At 39.1% G+C, this 21,948-nt stretch overlaps 1 protein-coding gene and 1 non-coding gene across 2 annotated transcripts in view; one reads left to right on the top strand and one right to left on the bottom strand.

Moving 5' to 3' along the window:
• The window catches only part of GUCY1A2 (guanylate cyclase 1 soluble subunit alpha 2), a 297,496-nt gene that overhangs the window by 215,312 nt on the left and 60,236 nt on the right, over positions 1–21,948 (bottom strand). Inside the window, 1 exon segment of the mRNA XM_040631268.1 lies at positions 4,061–4,779. Within this exon segment, the coding sequence (XP_040487202.1) occupies positions 4,061–4,779 (719 nt within the window).
• Positions 11,313–11,438, top strand: LOC121102965. The gene has a single exon (XR_005835122.1).

Raw genomic sequence — 21,948 nt, 5'->3', positions numbered from 1 at the left:
CAAATCTACTGCTATTTCAGGTTACGCCTAAGCAAACCAGGCCACTTGAGTTTGGAAGTGACTGGCATAGCCCCAAGTAATAAAAACTTGATTCCAAACTTTAGGAAATCTGAAAAGGAGACTAGTGATTTTAAAACAATAATAGTCTGTAAAGAAAAAGCAGATCCCCATGTCATATTTTAGGAAGATGCTAGGTAGGTTTGATATTTGTCTAAAATTATTAAAGCTACTGAAATCCAGTGCTTTCTCCTTTAAGGCAGTAAGTGAGGAGGAAGATGGATAGGACCACGGTTACGAGTGAGAAGAACAGTAATAGTGGTAGAAGTAATAATCAACATTTATTCAGTGATCGACGCTGGGGCTGAGGATAGAAAAATGTTACATGGACTGTCATTTAATCCTCAAAGTAAGTGTTTGAGGGAGGCAGCCTAAGCTGTGGGAGAATTACTTTAACTTAGTCCTGGTAATAGGATGAGTTCGTCATGGTTGGAAAGTCAGATTCCCTTTAGCTTCTCTTTGAAATGCACCTGAATTCATTGAATCAAAGGGATGATAGAAAGTTTTATGACCAAATGACTTCCTATAAACTTACACATGTTAGAGATGACTTGTAAAGGGGTAAAAATAGTAATTATTCGTCTAGGTTCCTTAATTTCCAGATGAATTCATCTGAGGCTTGGATTGAGGGACTTGCTAAAATCATGGTTGTCAGAGACATCCCTCCCCCAGGCTGCCCACCCCCCACACCGTCACCTTGCAATGCAGAGAAGGAAGATCTGTGCCGTTCCTCTGGTTTCCAACAGCCCTATTTACAAACACAGCCCCCTCCACACAACGAGGCTTTGGAATCTATGTCAATACTAGATTCCTATGACTAGATGTGAACCCCCGAACTGCACATCAGACTGTAACAAATTTCTTCTTAAATTCAGCACGATGCCTCAAAAGATTTAGGTGATAAACTTGCAAGTTTTCAGAACAATAGTGAGATCTAAATGACCTAAGGACCCACAACACAAATTAGATTCATAATTCACCATTAATTCCAATGCCGAACGTGCTCTTTTTTAGTAATGAACTAACTCACCTGCAATGCTTGACATCTGATAAGGAAAGAGGAAGAAAAGAGGTTGAGCTTTAAGGAATGTAATGCCATATGGGAGGACAGAGAAAGAGAGAGAGAAGACAATGTAAGGCTGGGGTGATTGCTTAGAAAACACATGGGGAGCCAAATAATGGGACTCGAAGCTTGGTCAGTCCATCTGGAAGAGTCCCTTCTGACCTCAGAACTCTGTTGAACTGAAACCTGACCCCGATGACTGCATCAGATGCGTCTCAGTGACATTCTCCCTTCTGGTAACCAACGCTTCTGTCTTTGTAACTCATTACTGCACAATCAAGATGTAAATTCTCTGGAACCAGGATGCTGGCTTTCTGTTTCATTCGTGTATCACCAAATTGCTCACAAGCGTGTTCCACCCCCTGTCTATAGTTAAGCAACGACTGACGGCACAAAATGGCAAAGATCATGGTTTAGCAAAAACATTACAGTTCATTCTGCAAATGATTCACTGTCACTCAGCTGCATGATTAGCTCTTGGTTTTCGTTTTTTGGGTGTTTTGTTTTTTTTGGGGTTTTTTAAATTTTTTTTTTTTTTTTTTTTTGGATTGCAGGAGTGGTGGTCCATTGGTATTAAGGGCATAGCCAAAATAGTTAAATTATCACAAAAGCCTTCATTGTTAGGCCAAGGAATATCCTAAATCATTTTTAAAATAGCCCTTTCTTATCAAGGCCCAGTAAAAAATTAGAAACTTCAGACAACGTGGAGTTATTTATTAACAAGAAGAGCTCTTATGGGGAAAATAATGAATATCAAGGTCAAGGTCAAATTTATCAGCAGACTCGTAATTTTTACCCTCTTTCCATGTGTTCAGAAAATACAAGTTTGGGATTTGGAAATTGAATTTGGTAATTCAAACATGTGACTCATCTGGCTAAGACTCCATGCCCTAAGTTTATTGACTACAGTTCCAGTTGGGACAACAATGGCTTCCCAAGTGTCCCACGTGGCAAATCCAGGTGAACAGACAGAAACAAACATACAGATGGGAGGATTGTTATCCTTATTCTAAACTAAAAATCCAGCCTACTGCTTCTTTTTAAGCTGTCACTGCCATGTTTAAGTTATAATTGCATCTTCTCAATGAGAACAGTGCCTTATTATTGGAATTGGCAGGGGGCCTTGACATTTGAGTCATCATCTCATTATGCCTATTCCTTACCCTGGTCTACAAATTAAACAGAAATACAAGCCAGATGATATATGGGGGGGGGGACCCAAAGCAATCACTTTAAACTGAATTAATTTTCCTCAAATCTACAAAATCTATAGAGCAATTAACATGGGAAATAATATATTCCACTTCAGGCACATTTTCAAAAATATTAACTTCGATTTCAGAGGCCAAAACTCCTCAAACCCTTCTAGCCAAACATTTCACTTCTGTAAAACAGAACCGACAGCTTTAATATTCTCTAAATTATAAAAATAGAGTAATTCCAATTTTACATCAACTACAACTGGGGCAAAAACACACATTTAACAGCTTTCCTCTTTTCTAAACAACTTAAAAATGGGTAGCAATCACTGAACATATAAATATATATATAAAACATGCACATGTGAAAAATATTATTTAAAACGTGTGTAATCGCATAGAAAAAAATAACAATTCATTCAGACTAAAATATCCAACTGTGCCTAGCTAGAATTTCAGGTTTATCTGTAGAGGTTTTGAAATCACTGAACGTAAATGAAAAATGATAAATCATAGGACCCAGTCACCCTGAATAAATGGGCATCGTTCCCTAGTTCTCAGGCATTTTGTTGAAAATTTCTCCATTGAATTTCAAAATTATAAAACTCAGTTCTAATACGAATGTTGTATAAAATCCTCAAAAACGTCTTTGGCTGTGCTTCCAGGAGGCTATTCCCTCGTTTACTTAGGATGGCAGGTGCTCCAAATATGGGATTACTCACTCACTAAGGCTTTAGTCGTCTCTACAACTCTTCCTTTAGCCCAGAGCAGCCTGTTCATTTCTAAAAGCCAACAGTTTTCCCCAACATGCTTGGGAACAAAATGAATCGCCTCTAAGAACTTTACCGTCCTCGATACAGAACACTGAATAGCTCTACTAGATGGTACACATCCAACACGCAAAGGTCTGCCCTGGAACAGTATTATTTGTATTATTTATTACTGTATTTAAGACAGCAATGACTAACTTTTCTTTACATTTTGTAATTTTAATGTTGACTTCTCCTAAAATTTTTTTTTAACCTGAGGAAACATATTTGTGTAAACAAATTTAAGATTCACCATTTAGTTTTTGTTTCTTTATAATTTATAACCCAGACTTTCCAAAAAGGGATTCAAAGAAACTCGCAATAATTCCTAGTGTTCACCGTGTTCTCCAAGCAGTGGGCACATTCTGAAGGAAGGAATCTGTTTCAATACTAAAATCTATTTAGAAAGTCTTGAGATCATCCCTTAATTTTCCAACTTTTAGAAAATCCATTCTTCTGCAAACAGAGACAAAATAGGATGTAAACCAGATGTTCCTAGATTATGAAATTTAGAGCAGAGCACATTCAATTCACCCCTATTTATGTTAGGAGAAGGCAAGCAGGCCCCACGATGTGGGATTCAGTCTTACCATTTGTCTTGTAGTTTGACTTCCATCGGTGGAAACAGTCACGGGTTTACAGTACCAGGTTTTTAGGGAGTCCTATCATTTCTGTAATTACTATGGCTGGTATTAATAAGTGTCTTCTTTTTATATGCTCAAATAAATTAATGGAAGAGGCAGACACTATGCAAAATGGCTGGGAAGAAGGCCAAATCTTTTTACATACATCCAGGCACCAGTGATTTCCGAAATGGCACTTAAGCTCTCTTGCCTAAATAATTACAAGGACAGCAGCCAGCATGTAATTTACTGAAATAATTATGCACTCTTCCAGTTCCCATCACCCAGCTCCAGCCCGTGGCCACTTACCTTGTCTTTGTGTTCAGTGCCAGAAGCCTCGGGCTTGGTCCTGATCACGAATGGGGTGGACAGGCGCAGCAGGACCCTCTCGAAGGCGGCATGAACCCTGGGAGACACGATCTCGAAGCAGTCCTGGAACTTGAGCACTTTGTGAGTATCGCAGCGCAGCTGCTTCCGCAGGCCTTCCCCCAGCTGGAGCACAGACATGTGGGGGTCAAACATCAAGTGGAAAGGGAAGGCTCTACAGAAGGTGCTGATGCTGATTCTGAGGTCTGCGGGGACCTGGGAGGTGCCCTGGGGAAGGTTCTTTGTGATGTTGGTGTCGTCACATTCTTTGATGAGGAAGGTAAGACAGCCGCAGTTGCCCGGGTTCGAAGCATCAGAGCCCAGCTTCTCGCTGGCAACTTGCTCCACCGCCACGTCCAGCCTGTAGATCTTCTTGGCTGCGGCCTTGATCATCCCCGGCATTGCAAACCCCACGGTACGGTGAGGGTGGAAATAGTGGAGCATCAGCGCGCCTTCAGGGAGCTCTTTGCACAGGAACGATGGCGACTCCAGAGCCGCCTGTTTCCCAAAAGAAGTTCTAATGTGTTCCAACAAAGCATCAAAGCCATTAAAAAAATCCTGCAACGTGCCGCCCACAGCTCGAAGGACTCTCTCGTTCTCATCGAAGCATATATTAAAGAACTCCTCGCCAAATCTTTCTTGGATTTCCTCAAACTTCAAACCTGGAGGTGAATGGGAAGGAAATGTTAGAGAAGCATAATGAAATAATCGAGTTTACAGCTTTCTTTAGTGCTTATCAAATGTGATAACCAGTGAGTGAGACAAGAGAGCTATTTCCCTTGGGCCCACAAATTCCCAAAGAGTGAATTCATTTTGAATTAGAGAAAGTAACTTTCACTTCATCTTCTGGAGGCTTCTAAGATGTTAATGAGCATCAACTTCTTTTAGTATTTTTGTTTGTTTTTAAATAGACTTATTTTTTAGAGCAGTTTTAAATTCACAGCAAAACTGGGCAAAAAGTATGGATATCCTCCATAGAACCCTCTCCCCACACACACACAACTCCCCCCCCCACGTCCTCAATGTGCTACAGCGGTACATTTGTTACCATCAATGAACCTACAATGACACCATATCATCTCCCAGAGGCCACAGTCTACATTTGGGTTCACTCTCAGTGGTGGACATCCTTGTGTTTGGACAAAAGTGTAATGACATGCGTCCACCATTAGAACAACATACAGAGTACTCCTGTTGCTCTAGAAATCCTCTGTGCTCTGCCAGTTCATGCCTCCCACCCTTCAACCCCTACAGCACAAACCTTCCAAACGCTGATAACCTAGCTGCTCACTTGTCAACACCCTACTGCAATTGCTGTCCTCAGCAAATAAGATCATCTTAATGATCCCCTCTTCATTGAAGCAACGTCTTAGAAGCAACTCAACATTGTTTCTCTATTGCACCCATCCACTATTACTATCTTACTTATCAAAGTTCATTTGTTGAGTGGGAAATATCACCCAGAGAGGGAAATGATGGTACCTGAGTGGCGAAAGGCATCAGATTATCTAGGGCCAACAGAAGGAATTAAGTTAGAACCCAGTTAGAGACACACCAAACAAGGAACTAAAAATGGCAGAACTGTGGGCTGATTTGCATTCTCTCACCCGCAAAAATGAGTGTAGCTAAGAGTGGAGTAGGAATCTCACCAGAAAGAGTTAAAACCCTTTGTTTTCCCAGTTCATACTTCCACATGCCAAGGCAAAAGGAACTCTATCTGATAGCAATGGAATTATAACATAAAATACACACACACACACACACACACACGCACACAAAATGCATGATGTAGAAATTAGAACCAGTCACATGTGATCTAGTTAGATCCGCTCATAATGAAGATCTGAGGAAAAATATGGAGGGAATTTATGGTCCAAAGAGAAAGAATACAATACATATGTGAGAGTTGAGTGTGTATGCTAAAGGAAACTTCTATATGGAGTCACTCTACGGCTTCTCCTTTGACTTTGGCTGAAAACAATACGTGTAAGTTATGTATTCATACTTTCTTGCCTCGTCTACTACATCTTACAAGGAGGTCCTGAAGTTAAGGTGGGATTGGGAAGACACAGAGGTCACCTTGCTCGTGTCGTGTTCAAGTGCAGAGCAGTCTGGGCTGTCTATGACATGGCTTGCTCTTCCTCCCTTTAGCATTCTCTAAGTGCTCTCCCCGTGCAGAAATGCGGGAACAGAACAATGAACAATACTATTTGAAAAACAGTCAAAACACATCAAATGTTTTTTGAGAGAGTACTACAGAGTATGAACATTGTAATAGCCAAGTGAAGAAGTCAGTTTGACCAAAAAAGTTCTTAAAAGCAATGTGAAACGAAAAGCAGTAGAAAATCTAAGTAGGAAAGAGTCCTTTTCTTAGGAAGAATTTCACATTAATTTTAGTCTCATAGATCTGACATTTAAGCCAAACGGAGAAAGTCACCTATCGATATAAACCCGTGACTGCGCATCTTACGTGCTCGCGGTACGAGACTGCCCTTCAGCATGTCCTGCCTTCACTGACAATAATCCAGCCCAAACTGACAGTAACAGCGTTCATCTGTCCAGTTCTCCAGGGCGGAAGGAAAAAACCAAGGGGAATGACACTCATTGCAATTTGGCTCCTCTTCCAACTGCTCTGTTGAAACTACTTTTACAAATGCTTCAGTCAAAACATACTGCTCGATCCCTTAGTCAACCTTGTTTGTTGTTTTTCTTTGATTCTACTGATCATCTCCTCCTCCTAAATCCCCCTTCTCTCTTGGCTTCTAAAACCATGCTCTCTTGGTTTGATGACTGTCTGAAAATTCCTTCACAAAAATGTCTTCCTACGTCAAAGGAAGTACCATCTGTACCACCATCACTACGTAACTAAAAGGTCCTAATACAAATTATATGGATGTCCCTTCAAAAACAATGTTCTTGGTTGCTTTTTTTTTTCATTGCAAAAGTCTAATTAAAACTAAAGTCCCAATAAATATAAATTCCTGTAAGCTGACTATACTTGCTGAACCACAGAATTCCATGTGCCACTATAAATATTTCATGGATTGCTTCTATCCTTTGAAGAGTTATATCTTAAAAGGACTCAGGGTCTTTATGCACAGAAAAGAAAAAGAGAATTTCTCCTAACTTGCTTTTTTCATAACACTGAAAATGCCCTCTGAGTTATTAAAGAACATAGATATAAACATAATACAGTAAGCTTATGTTCTATTCCCAAAGACAGAATCCCCCAGAATCATCCAGAAAATAACAAGTAAATTCACCAGGGGCACAGACTAAAAACTATTCTGTGAATACAGCATTCCATCAGCTAGAAATCCTCACTGTCTTACAAAGTACTTCTATACCTTAAGGCACAGGGTTGTTAATTCTCCAATGACGACAGCAAGACCTACCAGGATGCTAGAGTGACTTGCATCAATAAAGAAAAGCTGAAATATTTTGAATATTACACTCAAATCCTATACATGGCAATTCTATAAAATCACAATCCTTGATTAACTAATAAAGATTTTTCTTCTCACAAACTGTACAAGATCATAAAAGAAGAAAAATCTTCAAGTTGGAAACATGGAAAACTATTGAAAGATCGCTGTAACTCTTGCAAATATGCCATAAATCAATGGCCAAGACTTACATTTTAAACCTTATCTCAAAATTGAGAAAGCACAGAGAAAGCACTTCAGCTCAGACAATTGGTGTTCACTTCCAAGGCTGCACCTACCATTGATGCGAACCCCCTACTTACAGTAAATCATTTGACACATACAGACAATGCTCATCGTCTCACATCAGAAGATGCTACGACAGCTCAACATCTGGGTCTGTAAGAATACGTTCCTCCAGGGGCAAAACTTATAACACATCTGCTTTCATTAACAAGTAAGTTAGAAGCTAGAATTTTAAATTACCGTTAATTCACCTCTTTAGACAAATGAGTAGCCTAAACGTGGTGTCCTTTAGATGAAAATACAATAATCTATTCATTGGTGATACGACCCTTTCGTCCCTCATCTACTATCCTTCTGACTTCACACTGTGCACCTCTTGAGGACAAGGACATTATCCCCTTTATGTCTACATATCCATCATGAGCACATAGTCACTAAGACTTCATTCATAGAAACTAAGCTCTCATCTAAATACTTGTTTGATAAATATAATCAAGCTTTTAAAGTTACAGTTGTGCCACATTTAAGGATACCTAGACAACTAGACACATTCTTTTCTGACATGAGACTCTACAGATAATTAAATCACAGTGGGATTATGCTTAACAGAGGCACATGGGAATACCTATGAAGGTATGAAGAAAAGAATGATTCTCTCCTCAGGGAGAGAATGTCAGAAGGGAGACTGAAAGAAAAAGTGGGTGTTCAAAAACCCAACAATGAAGGAACAATCACATTAATGGATGGACAGTAATGGAATACAAATGAGCCAGAGAAATGGAAGGGCCTGGCGTGGTCAGGGAAGCGCAAACAGTAAGTGGATAACATCTGGGGAACAGGAGTGAGGGGATGAGTTGTTAGCTGATGAGCAATGTGGAGGCTGGACTTAAGGGTGCCAAGACCAGAATCAAAGACACCAACCAGAGAGATGCTGTAATGTCTTTAAAAGATTATATGGCCTGAATTAGAGAAGTCCCAGTGAGAAGAGTGTTAAGCAATGTGCTGAACATTTTACATAGATCACTTTACACTTTAAAATATTCTTATCAGGTAGGTATTTTTAATTGTCCTCATTTTACAAGTGAAAAATGTTAAGAAATATGCCCAAGGTCACACAACTGTAGGTAGCAAAGGTAGGTCTCAAGGTGAACTCCGCCTAATACTACATCTTGTGAAATAAGCACACTATCAAAAGAGAAAAACATCTGGGTGGGAGGGAAACGCATGCCTGGCTCAGCGTTCTATGATCAATGCCCAGCATTCTGCGCGTTCTGCATGACATTTAGTAGGTGCTCACTAAAGATTGCTAGATGTTGAATGAATTAGTGCATCCACTAAAATCAACAGAAAGGAGCTACAAGGAGCAGTCAACAGTTACAAATGCCAGAGCAAAGTCGAGTAAGGTAAGGACAGAAAACTGTAAATTGGATCGGTCAGCACTTTGGGAACCTTGGACAGCAGTTTCAGTGCAGGGGAAAGGCAGAATACTGGGTGTCAGGGGTGGTTAAGGAGTGTGTGGCAGGTAAAGAAATAGTTTTCAGGTGAATTAATATTATTGGGGTGTTAAAATTACTTACTTTGTAAGACTGTAATAAATCTGACCTCTAGATTTATAGACCTCTGGAAAATATTGCCTTCATTGAGAACCAAGTAAATAGAGAGAGAAGGCACCAAAGATACAGTGTTGACTAGGGTCCTGGATCCTGTAGGAGAAGATCAATAAAAGATGGTTTTTAGATCCAGAGACCATCCTTATCACCCAAGGAGGACATTGGTCTCCACCAACACAGAAAAACACCAAAGCAACAGGTGTGTCCTAAAGTGGCATACAGATCAACTGAGGAGTGGAATACTTGCCAACTTCACACTTCTGTGAGCTGTAGACCCCCCATAACTGTTTTTTCATTATTTAGGCTTCATCGATCTAATATCTAAATACTGTAACTGAAGCACAACTCTATCTCAAGTCCAAACTGCAAAGAGATTTCAATATCTATTAAAGAGATAATTATCTTCTTAGAGAAACAACTTTTTCCAGCTTTACTCAGCTATAACTGACACATAGCACTGTATAACTTAAAGGTACACAGAGTGTTCTTTTGATACATTTATATATTGCAAAATGATTACCCTTGTGTTGTTAGCTAACACCTTCATTAGGTCACATAATTCCCTTTTTTTTTTTTTTTTGTAGTGAGAACATTTAAGATCTACTCTCTCCACATTCAAGTATATAATACATTATAATACATTAACAATAATCACAAAGTCATACAATGGATCCCAAAAACTTATTCATCTTCTAACTGGAAGTTTGTACCCTTTGATTAACATCTCCCCAACTCCTCTACCTGCCAAGCCCTGGTGACCACATTCTATGAGGCTGGCGTTTTCAGATTCCACATATATGTGATAGTAGATGGTATTTGTCCAGAAACAACTTTTTCATCTAGCAAGCCCCTAAGGTTTGGTCAGCGAGTTTGATGGCACTTCTTCTATAAAACTATCATTCTAGTGTCATGCCAATCTACAGAGCAATGACTGAAGTTCGTCTCAGCCACCCAGAGGAGATTTCACGGTAAATATTATACATATGGGTCTAAATAATAACAAAGGTGAAAGGCTCTCAAATCTCACTGCCCGAATTCTAATTTTAAAAGAAAATTGTTTTCAATCTGATCTATCAATAGTTTCATTTGAATTGCTGTTGGAGTGATATAAAACCTTTGTCATTTCAGTGGTAGGATAATAATGCAAAGAATGATCCCCATCAATTTTGGTCTTAATCTATGAGGAGTTAAACAAGGTTTTGCACTCTTTTAGAGGCATGTCATTCTCCTTTTACTGCCTTTGTGGCATCTCTGTGCCCCTCCAAAAAAGAACACAACTTATGTCAGATATTTATTTTTAAGTATAGGTGAACTAAAATTAATTAATAGGGGCGCCTGGGTGGCTCAGTCGTCAAGCGTCTGCCTTCGGCTCAGGGTGTGATCCTGGAGTTCTGGGATCGAGCCCCACGTCAGGCTCTTCCGCTGGAGCCTGCTTCTTCCTCTCCCACTCCCCCTGCTTGTGTTCCCTCTCTTGCTGGCTGTCTCTCTCTCTCTCAAATAAATAAAATCTTTAAAAAAATAAAATAAAATTAGTTAATAGTTTTAAATTTTATGATATAAAGAAAACAGGATATATATTCAGACTCAAAATTAAAACAGGGTTTTATTATCTTTGAGCTATCAAAGAATTTGCTAATAACAACAGGGTCCCTCTAACAGATTGAACATTAATTCTTGAATACCCAAAGGAATAGGCATTATCAGAAGCATATTAAGTACTTTAGGGACAAAAGTACTTGTGATGGTTAAACCTCAAGTTTTTAATTTTGAGAATATGCTAAGATATGCTTTAAAATATGCATAGCATATAAATTTTAATAGTGAGAAACATGGCATAATGGAGATGAAGCCAAACTGAATAGTCTGGAATATGTTTTTCACCCAGAAACTACATCTAAAAAGTAGAACATCATATGGAAATGATGAAGTAGAGGTAATTGGGGGTTGAATGTTGTATGATTGGAAATTTTTATTATGTAAGTTATGTAATTAATCTAAGTATTTTTTTAAAAAGGAGAGCATCATAAAATTACACTCCAGTATTATCAGTTTTTACTCTTTCCTTTCAGATAGCAAAGCATATATAAAATAGCAGATAATCTTTTCTATTTATATGTTTGTCTGTGATTCCTCTGTTGACTACAAACAGATTTAGTAGGACAACTCATGAAAAGTACAACCTCTAAACACAGCATGGTCTAGAATGAGAAAAGGAAACCAATGGAGTAAGAAATGTAACTAAACCAAAAATAGAGATAATTTGCCCCTGAACTGTAGAAAATCCTGAATCTACAGATGGAAAGGCACAAGTTTCAGTCAGGATTGTTTGATACAAGTGCGCGCACACACACGCACACACACGTAATGGATGGCAGATTATACATTTGAAATATAAATGTTAAATAAAAATTAATGAAACAGAGGGAAAGAGAAACTGTCGACTCCTGCGAGGTGCATTTTATCCACCATCTGGAACTAAACCATCTCAGGAAAATCCAGGAGTTGGGAGGCTGGAGAGAAATAGAGGAGGTGGTGGAAAGGAAGGAAGTATCAGCATTCTAAAAGTCTCTTCTCAATGGAATTTGGGTGAGTAGAAGCAAAATATAGTCTCAGGAAGAAAATAAGTAATAATTTGTTTTAGAGTAATGAGAGAACATGTGGGTCTAATTTAAATAACAGCAAAAGGAAGATACCAGTAATGGGAAAGCAGAGAACTTTCAAATTATGAAGGTAAAAATATATATATTTTGATTCAACTGGATCAATACAGGAAAAAAATAAGATGAAAAATAGTTAATCAGAAATCAAAATAGAAGAAAGAAAATGAAGTAAATTATGTGTCCATCCAATGGGAGGAACTCTGACTACTGCATGAGAGTGGCACTTACAAGAAGGAATTTAAAAAATAAAAGGTGGACAGTAAAGAATTCCAAGAAACGACAAGCGAGGAGCAATATTAATATCAAACAAAGTAGAATTAAACTTAAAAATGTGGATCAGGATTAAAGAGAGACATTATCTAACAAAATCACAAAGACGACCTCAGAGGTACAAACCTGTACAAACCAATCAACACTGCAGCCAAATACATGAAGCAAAAACAAGTAGGAATTGATTGCTAATGCATACATGTCTTTTTATGGAGTGACAAATATGTTCTAAAATTGCTTTAGTGATGGTTGTACAACTTTATGAATATACTAAAAACCCTGAAGCATACACTTTAAATGGGTGACTTGTATGGTATGTGAACTAAAGCTCTTACATATTTAAAAAATTAAGAATGAAAGAACTCTATACAATTCTTTTGGGAAACTTTGATATACGTCTCTCAGGATCACATGGATCTAATAGACAAAAAAGCAAAGTCATAGAGAAATTAAATAAAAAAATATACAATAAACAAACTTAATAAAAATAAAATACTGGAAAACTTGAATGTGCCTTTTTCAGAACCAAAAAGATCAAAGATTAAAAAAGCAGAGTCACTGATTAAATACATATTAACAAAGAGCAAAAATAAAAAAGGGAAAAAATGAAATTAAAATAAGCAAAATTCAAACACACATGTATACGTACACAATGTATAAATCTATGCACTTGCATATATGTGTTTGTACATGTGTGAAGAATTATAAAAATTCCTCAAATACTGGGCCAGAAAATTCCCGTATTTTGAAGTAAAGATTTTGCAGATCACATTTTCTAATAGTAATAAAAATAACAAATATTTACAAATAACAAAGATGACCAAAAAATCATATCTATTTAAAAGTTAAGCAATACACTCTCTTCAATTAAAGAGAAAATCAAAATTGGAATTATCACTTCTAGAAATCAAAGACTACTTCATACAAATCCTGAAGCACAGTAAAAACTCCACTCAAAAAAAAAAAAAATAGGTCATCAACGTTTTCAGCAAAAAGCAAATAAAAAGCTTCCAAATTAAGAAAACTGTGTTGAGCTTTTAAAAAATTAACAGGTAAAATCCAAAATTAAGAGAAAAAAAGATACATACTTAGGAAAGAGAAAGATAACATAGGTACATACTAAGAGGGATCAAAAAAAAAATCACAATGTTTTGTCACCAAATGTATAAATGTAATGTTAAATAATTTCATGGCAAAATATAAATGACCAAAATTCACCAAGAAATGGGCAATCTGAGTTCTGCCTGGTCTTTAAAATAAATAATTAGAAAGTTATTTAAATATTTCCAGGTCATAGAAAAAAAATTAAAACTACTCAATTATTTTTATTGAGACCACATACCTTTAATGCCAAAACTTGATGTAGTATGCTAAAACCAATTTCTCTTATGAGTATTTGTTGAAACAGTAGCAAACGGACTCTATAAACTTACAGAATAATACATTCTGACCAAATAGCGTTTATATCAGAAATGAAAAGGTATGGGGCGCCTGGCTGGCTCAGTCCAGGGGAGCACGCAACTCTCGATCTCGGGGCATTGGGTTCAAGCCCCACGTTGAGTGTGGAGATTACTTTATAAAAAATCTTAAAAAAAAAAAAAGTAGTTCAATATCAGAAAGTCTACCAGCAAAAAATTATCACATTCATAACACTGAGAAAATTATTGTATCAGTAGTTTTTGAAAAGTATAAAATTTAACAGTTTTAATGAAAATTCTGAGTAAAATAGAGATATAAAGAAACTGCTCAAACATAATGCTGCTTTCCAAAAACCAGAAGCAAAGCTTCTTTTAAAGGATAAAACGCTAAAAATGTTTCAACTAAAATCAGAGATGAGATCAGTGTGCTTGCTATCACTATTATTATTCAATGTTATGTTGGAGTTTCCAGCAAATTTTCGGAGATATGCAAATAAAATAATTGCTATGCACACTGGAAAGAAGAATAAAATTATCTTTTTGATAATGAAGAAGATTGTACATTTAGAAAACCTACAAAGTCTTCTAATTTGGAGGCTCTTTCTTGCTGACTTGCTTTCTTCCCCCCCTCCTTTGGTGCTTAAAACATTTATAACACACATTTTATAGAGGAAAAAAAACTACTAGAATTTTAAAACTGTAGTAAAGTAGCAGAATATGAACGATAGAATCAATAGCTTTTCTCTGTATTAGCAGTAAGAATCCACAAGTAGAAATGGGAAAATATTCAAAGTAGAAATAAAAACTGTAAAGTCATATATTTCACGAGAAAGGCACAGAACTTATATTAAGAAAACCATAAAATCTTAACACAGCAAACAAAACCTAACAAATGGGAAAATATTCCATATTTTAGAATATGAAGACTTTCTATTATAAAACTATCAATTCTCCCAAAATTAATGTATAAATTTAATGCATTTCCTGTTATAGTCTCAACAAGGTTTCTTCCCAGTACAATCATTTTAAGATTCATATGTAACAAAAAATGCCTAACATAGCCCCAAAATGCTTGAATAGGAAGACTACTGGGAGGAACCAGATACTAGAAAAAATGAAATGGACTCCAACTACATTTGTTATTTCCACAGGAACAAACAAAGAGACTGAGAATTCAGAAGTAAATCCGTGTATGCGAGAAGTTTTAATGCAGCACAAAATAGCATTTTAATTCAACGGGGAAAGAATGGTTTACCTAATAAATGGCACTAGCCATGTGGAAAACAAAATTAAATCACATCTCACATCACAAACAAAATCAAATTTTAGATCAATTAGAAGCTTAAAATGTAAAAGACCAAATAAATACTGTAGAAGAAAATCTAGAGGAGTACATATATTCCTTAATTAAAAGTGGCGAACCAACACAGAAAAAGACATAAAGACATATTTGAGTTGGTAAGGTACAAAGCTAAATTAAAACTGCCAGAATAATGTATAGAGTACGATTTTATTTTACTAAAAACATACATGTGTATGTGTGTGTGTGCATGACGTCCCTCCCCTGTCTGTCTGTCCTGTCTCTTTGTTCAGGCCACCATGATCCACAGACTAGAGTTATTTCAACAGCCTCCTAACCATCGTGTCTACTTTCCGATCTCTCTGCAATCCATTCTCTATACACTCTTCAAAATCATAAATCTTACATATCATTTCTCTGCCTAAAGCCCTCCCAGGATTATCCATGGCCTTTAGAATAAAATACAAGCTCAGCAAGTTTGATCCAGCCTTTACTCCAAGCCCATTCTCATTCCCCCAATTTGCCCAATTCACATCCCTGCACAAGTCATCAGGAACTGCTTGGAATGTCCCTCAAATGCCCAACAATCTCTCCCTCGCTTACAGGCTCCTGTATGTGGTAGCTTTCTATTTTGTTTTGTTTCTTTAATGGAATTCTGTTCTCCTAACCCACTTAGCTAGTTATCTGCTTAAACTCATCTTGCAAATCCTCACACCTAAATTCCTGCAGAATGCTTTCCTGGACACTCACACTGAGATAGCGGCCTCTGCTTTTGTGGCTTCTCAAGCACAGTGTGACTACCCCCTAGCACTCATCACACAACACCTGCTGGTTTGTCCCCCCTCAGCCAGACTTGACCTCTCTGAAGACAAGAGTTATGTCCCATTCAACATTTATTCATTCCTTTATATAAAAGAGAGAGAGCGCCTGGCCAGTATCAGTCTCAGTGCTGAGTACTGGGAATACTATCGTGCCTGGAACAGACATAGGTCTTGCCTTTACTGAGCTACGTGAAAGACTAATAATCCAGAAATTGAGTACATAATCCAGCAATAATCCAAAAGGAACCACATGATGACAGTGTTACAGTGATAAGGGGCAGAGTGCTTGAGAGCATGTCTCAGGGACCTAATGTAATCTAGGGGGTCAAAGAAAGCATCCTTTAAAAGTGACACATCTGAAGGATAAATAAAAGTCATCTAGGCAGCCAAGAAGGAACAGACAGAAAGAAAACCATTCCAGACCGAAAGAACATTACGCAAAATTCCTGGAAGAGGAACTCACACGGAGTTTTAGAGAAGCAAAGTAAAGATGACTATTGGAACTCTAATCACTTACACACTGGCTTGACTGTAGTGGATTTTTTTGATTGATAAAAGAATAAAGAATAAATGAACAAAGAAATACAGCTGTGTGTAACTACCCATATATATATAGAATACATGATGAATATATTAGATAAGACATATAATAAGTACACTGTACTATGTTGTATATGTGTAATTTTTCCATTGCTGTTTTTCATACCCTTCAATACTTGCTGGCAGGCCTTTTTACGCAAGCATGTCAAATTCTACTAAATGAGCAATTTAATCAGTGTGAACGCTTATTTTACGAATTCTTGTTCCTCTGCCAACAAATAGCCACAGGTGAGAACCAAGGAATGGACAGACTCAGGGCAGCACTTGCTACGATCACGCAACCTTATCAGAGCTCTGTGCTATGTTTGCTGTCACAAGTTGGCCACCCATCTGGTGACAGAGGTCTCACCGCATTTTCCAGCCTTCTTCCCCAAGTGCCCTGGCCCGTGGCTGTAGAAGACCTAAGCCCAAAGCCCAGCAGTGATGTGGTACAGATTCAAAGAACACCCCCACACAAGCTGATTACCAAGAGGAGCTGGACGTGCACCTGCCTCAGCCCTGGGCCCCCCGCTTCTGAAAAGCAATCTGCCACATGGCAAAAATACAGCAGTGGCTGGCAGGCTTTGGAACCTCCCTCTCACACCTGTACTACTAGTCTTTCACCCGATGGCTAAGAAGGTAGGGGAGGGAATTGCGATGCAAATGCGAGCACTCTGGCTTCTGTAGATGACGACTGGCCATGTTCAGATTGGAGGCCACAGTAGTGGCCACAGGAGAGCCTCACTTCCACTGGGACGGATCCTCAGAGGGCTGACTCAGAGCTGTTAATCACCGTTAATGCCTCTTTAATTATTACGCTTTCTACAATCACTAAATGGTGATTCCCCTCCTCGAAGGCTCCAACCCAGTCTTGGGAGCTATTCTCCTGTCCAATGTGTACAGAAAGGATTCATTTTTGGAATGAAAGCTGTGTTGTAGTAAAGAAATAAAATTGATGGGAATCTGAAAAGTTTACAACTTTCCAAACAAATTAGGTAATAAATAGTTAGCCAACGGCTAAAATATGTGTTTCCTTAGCCAAATAGCATCAGATTTTAAGTGTGACAGGGGCGCCTGGGTGGCACAGCGGTTAAGCGTGATCCTTCAGCTCAGGGCGTGATCCCGGCGTTATGGGATCGAGCCCCACATCAGGCTCCTCCGCTAGGATCCTGCTTCTTCCTCTCCCACTCCCCCTGCTTGTGTTCCCTCTCTCGCTGGTTGTCTCTATCTCTGTCAAATAAATAAATAAAATCTTTAAAAAAAAAAAAAGATTTTAAGTGTGACAGAAATTAGTGCATCATACATCCACAATGTGGCTTTTACAGTAACATATGGCAGACTTAACAGCACTCACAAAGAAGCAATCCTAATGGGTTTATATTTCTGGAGGATAATAGCATGGGATTAGGTCTATGTTTAAAAGAGAATTTCTAGCTATACTTTTTCACAGAAGATCAACACACGAGGTCACCAAGTACATTGGAATTGTACTGGTACCCAGTCTAACCTCCATCAAAACACAACGGTCCTCATAAATAGTCCCCTTTCCTCTACTTCAACACCACCCACGATGAGGAGCTCCTGAAGCTTGCTCCCCCAACAGTATCTCTAGTAATCACAAAGTTCCTTCCTTCTTCCACTGAGGCAAAATCTATAACTTTAGTCCACTGGTTCTATTCTGTCCTCTGCTCTCCCCCACAGACATCCTTTAAAGCACCTGAAAATAGCTCACATGCTCTCCTTTGTCTTCCCATCTTGTTTCCAAAGAACTAATTCAAAATGCATTAAAGGCAGCTCAAAAGAACTATTTTAAATAGATAGGAAAGGCAAGAGTACACTAGAAAGAAGAGAGAGTAGGTGGGATCTGGAAGGACATTACAAGTTATGATGGGGAAGGAAGCAGGTGAGCAGCAGAGATAGAGGAGGTCTGCTTCCGAAAAGAGGAGCTGACGTGAGATGCCTTTATGCCGGGCTTGGGGTCTTGCACGTACGTGCGCTCCAACTTGGGGAAATAGAGGTCTGTATTTATTCCTCCACACTACATACACTTCAAACTGTTTTTCGATATCGTATTTGATTTGCCCTGCTCCATCCACATTTTTCATACTCAGCTCTCCTTGGATCATGCATACATAAGATGTTAGGCTGGGTAGGGAAGCAATTTAGGGCTGTGGGCGGGGGGGAAATAGTACCGACGGCACATGTAGGGATTGAATGCATAACCACCGCCTCTCCTGCATCACGGGTGAGGCCACCCTGGGAAGGGATGGGGGGAGCACCCCAAGCACAGCGACCATTCACATGTGTTACCATCTTGACATGAACCTGACAGAACCCTGAGCTCTCTTCACCATGTTCCACAAACAGAACGCAAGGGAAAACCTGACTCACGCAAGAATTAACAAAAATGGTCATCTTCTTAAATCAAGAGAGGAGACCATATACACCGAGTTCTTCCATTATCGTAAGCAAACCCGCAATCTGTTTGGATTCATGGTTTATTTGGTGAAAGGGTTATGTTCTTACGACTTCTTTCACCCCTACAACAGAGCTGTGTTCATTCTTTGTGTCCCCCAGTTTTTGTATACACCCACACAGTTGGATTCATACGTACACCAAAACACTTCGTTTTGGCTTTTTTCTTTTCGTGTAATATTTTCTCTCTAGCAGAGGCAGGAGGTCATTGTAGCGGTCAGCTCTTATCTGAGTCTTGCTCTGGAAGTTGCCTTCAGCTGAAGAAAGCTTCCTGGCCCTCTGGCCCGTCCCCTCTCCAGGGCAGCGTGTCTCCAAAGACGGTTATGTCGGAGGTGAGCTGGAATACACAGCTGAGGCTTCCTTGCCTCCTGGAGGGTGGTTCTGGAAAGCTGAGCCGAGACCTTGGCTGTGACTGCACGTGCACACCAGCTCCACCACCCCGACCCCCACTCTGTTTTCTTCACAGCCTCACAAGGGGAGACGCAGAAGATACAAACATGTGCTACCTAACTTTCAGAAAGAAGGACGACCCGTCGGTGGAGCTGTGAGCCACATAGCATTTCTCGCAGGACCTGAAACCTAATGAACTTTGCCTGGTTGGGTCATTGATCCCGAGGGATCCTGAGCACAAATCTTCATCAGAGTCTGTTTCCTGGGGAACCAGAGCTACAACAACATCACAAACAGTCCCCCATGCTATAGCATAATCCTGCCATGTCGCTCTCATTGCAACAGCTGTGTAATGGGCTTGGAAGCAGATTTATCATATTTTAATTGACCATTTCCTCATAGTTAGACTGTGGGTTGGTGCCAATATTTTGCCATTATGAAGAGCATTCAATAAACACCATCAAGCCATTATTTAATGTTTTTTCTTCCTGAATTATTTCTTTACAAAAATCTCAAGCGTGGGCCATTACTAAGAACATCTGAAGGTTACAGTCTACGGATACTAAAGCTTTATAGATTATAACATTGGACACCTAAGTCTAATATTAAGATATACTAAGAAATCGGGGTAGACTATTTTCTATATTATAGTATCTTTTTTTTTTTTAAGATTTTATTTATTTATTCGACAGAGACAGAGACAGCCAGCGAGAGAGGGAACACAAGCAGGGGGAGTAGGAGAGGAAGAAGCAGACTCCCAGCTGAGGAGCCTGATGTGGGGCTCGATCCCAGAACGCTGGGATCACGCCCTGAGCCGAAGGCAGACGCTTAACCGCTGTGCCACCCAGGCGCCCCTATATTATAGTATCTTGACCCAAGACTCAGAAGAGGATGCTTCAGAGGCCCAAAGAGAAAAAGAGAACAGACTGGTCTACAATTAACTTACGTAGCATTCTACTACCCTTGGCTGAGCAAATCAGAACTTACACAATGTACCCAGTGGGCAATAAATATTTGTTCAATACATGTATGAATGAATAAATGAATATTTAGATTGCTTGATATTTTTAACTGACATATAAGGGGGTTCATCAATAGAGAAATGTAGATAGTGCAAAAAACATGGACTGGATACTGAGAAGCCTTTGGCTTTAAGTTCTTGTTCCCATTCCAAAGCCAAAGTGACGGTGGTATTAACAGTGACAGCCTGTGTGGGTATGTGTTAGATCTTCTTTTATGTACTAATTAGCAGAGGGACCAAAGAGGAAAATTTAAGAAGGAATAAAATAAAGTAATAGCTAATAAAAGCACCCTGTCAAGCAAAAAACAGTAAGCCACATTTGTTACTATCACAATAGGTCACATACCATCAATTCATGGAAAGGAGGGCCAGAGACTGGAAGATCTTAGTGAAAATCCAAATCACTATATTTGGGGCAGATGGGAACGAAGAGGCCAAGTTGAACATGGCACATCTACTGAGATGCACTGGCAGATTCTACAAACATAGTGTAAGAATTTCGTCCTGTTCTAGTCTCTTAAGATGTCCCAGTGAGAATCATTTCCCAAATCAGGCAGGTCTCATCAGTGCCTCGTGAATGTGCCCTGCTCATACATCCCATGTCCTGTCACCGGGGTCACCAAGAAAGAGCAGAGAAGCACAAAGAAGAGGACACGCCACTCCTTAGGGAGGGGAGGGGAGGAAAAACCACGTGATGTAGGAGACACAGAAGGAAGAAAAGAGCAGCAAAGGCTTATTCTTACAGATATCTTAATAAGCAGTTTAGGGGCTCTTCGACCCAAAGGAGATATAACACAAAAACGTCTGAATTCAGAGCTCTTCTTTTTCCCGTAAATGTTTATCACTTCCCCACCACTCCTTAACTCCTAAAGAAAACAAAAGTTATATGAGAAATCTTTCTTAATATTTGAAAGCAAACAAAAAATGCATTATCCAAAGGTCAACCAAATGCAGTAGTTCACAGGAAGAAGATATTACAGAGCTGTAAGATCTCAAATTTCTCCTCAACGAAAGATGTCACGTTCTTTTCAAAGCACTTCTTTAGTGCACTGTAGAAAAAGTCATAATCAAAAGAAAAAAAAAAAGCCAATACTGGCTTTTCTCTCTCCGTCCCATTCCCAGGACTTGCCAGAATACTGCTATTTCCTTTCCAGCCTCCAGAAGGATGTCAACGGTCAACATAGTTTGTTTTTTCTATCCCACTGACAATGAAGTGGTTGGCCTGGTGCCGTAAAAGGCAATAGATTTTTTTTTTTAAAGCTGTGTGACCATGGCAACCTTGTTCTAAGTGCAAATCTCACAATGTGGGAGATCTTTTAAAACAAACAGTGAACCTATAAACTTAACTTCTGCTGTCTACAGAACCTATACTGTAGTAAAGCTTGCTCACCTCCCTATTTCACTTACCAGAACTATCCAAATACTTGGGTAAATAACACAAGAAGGAAGCCAAGAGCAGGCCAGCTCCTCCGTGGTAACTCTACCCCATAGGTCCCTCCCATTTTCCCTCCATACTCACGTGGAGACAGGACACTGGTTTGTGAGTACTACTGTTATCTGAATTTCCGCCTCCCACCAGCCCATCGTCTAATTAAAACCTGTCCCCCCTAGGGATC

Source organism: Ursus maritimus, unplaced genomic scaffold, assembly GCF_017311325.1.
Source record: "Ursus maritimus isolate PB19 unplaced genomic scaffold, ASM1731132v1 scaffold_16, whole genome shotgun sequence".
Taxonomy (NCBI): Eukaryota; Metazoa; Chordata; class Mammalia; order Carnivora; family Ursidae; genus Ursus; species Ursus maritimus.
Note: the sequence above shows the minus strand (reverse complement) of the source record. Positions and strands in the feature narration are given on the sequence as shown.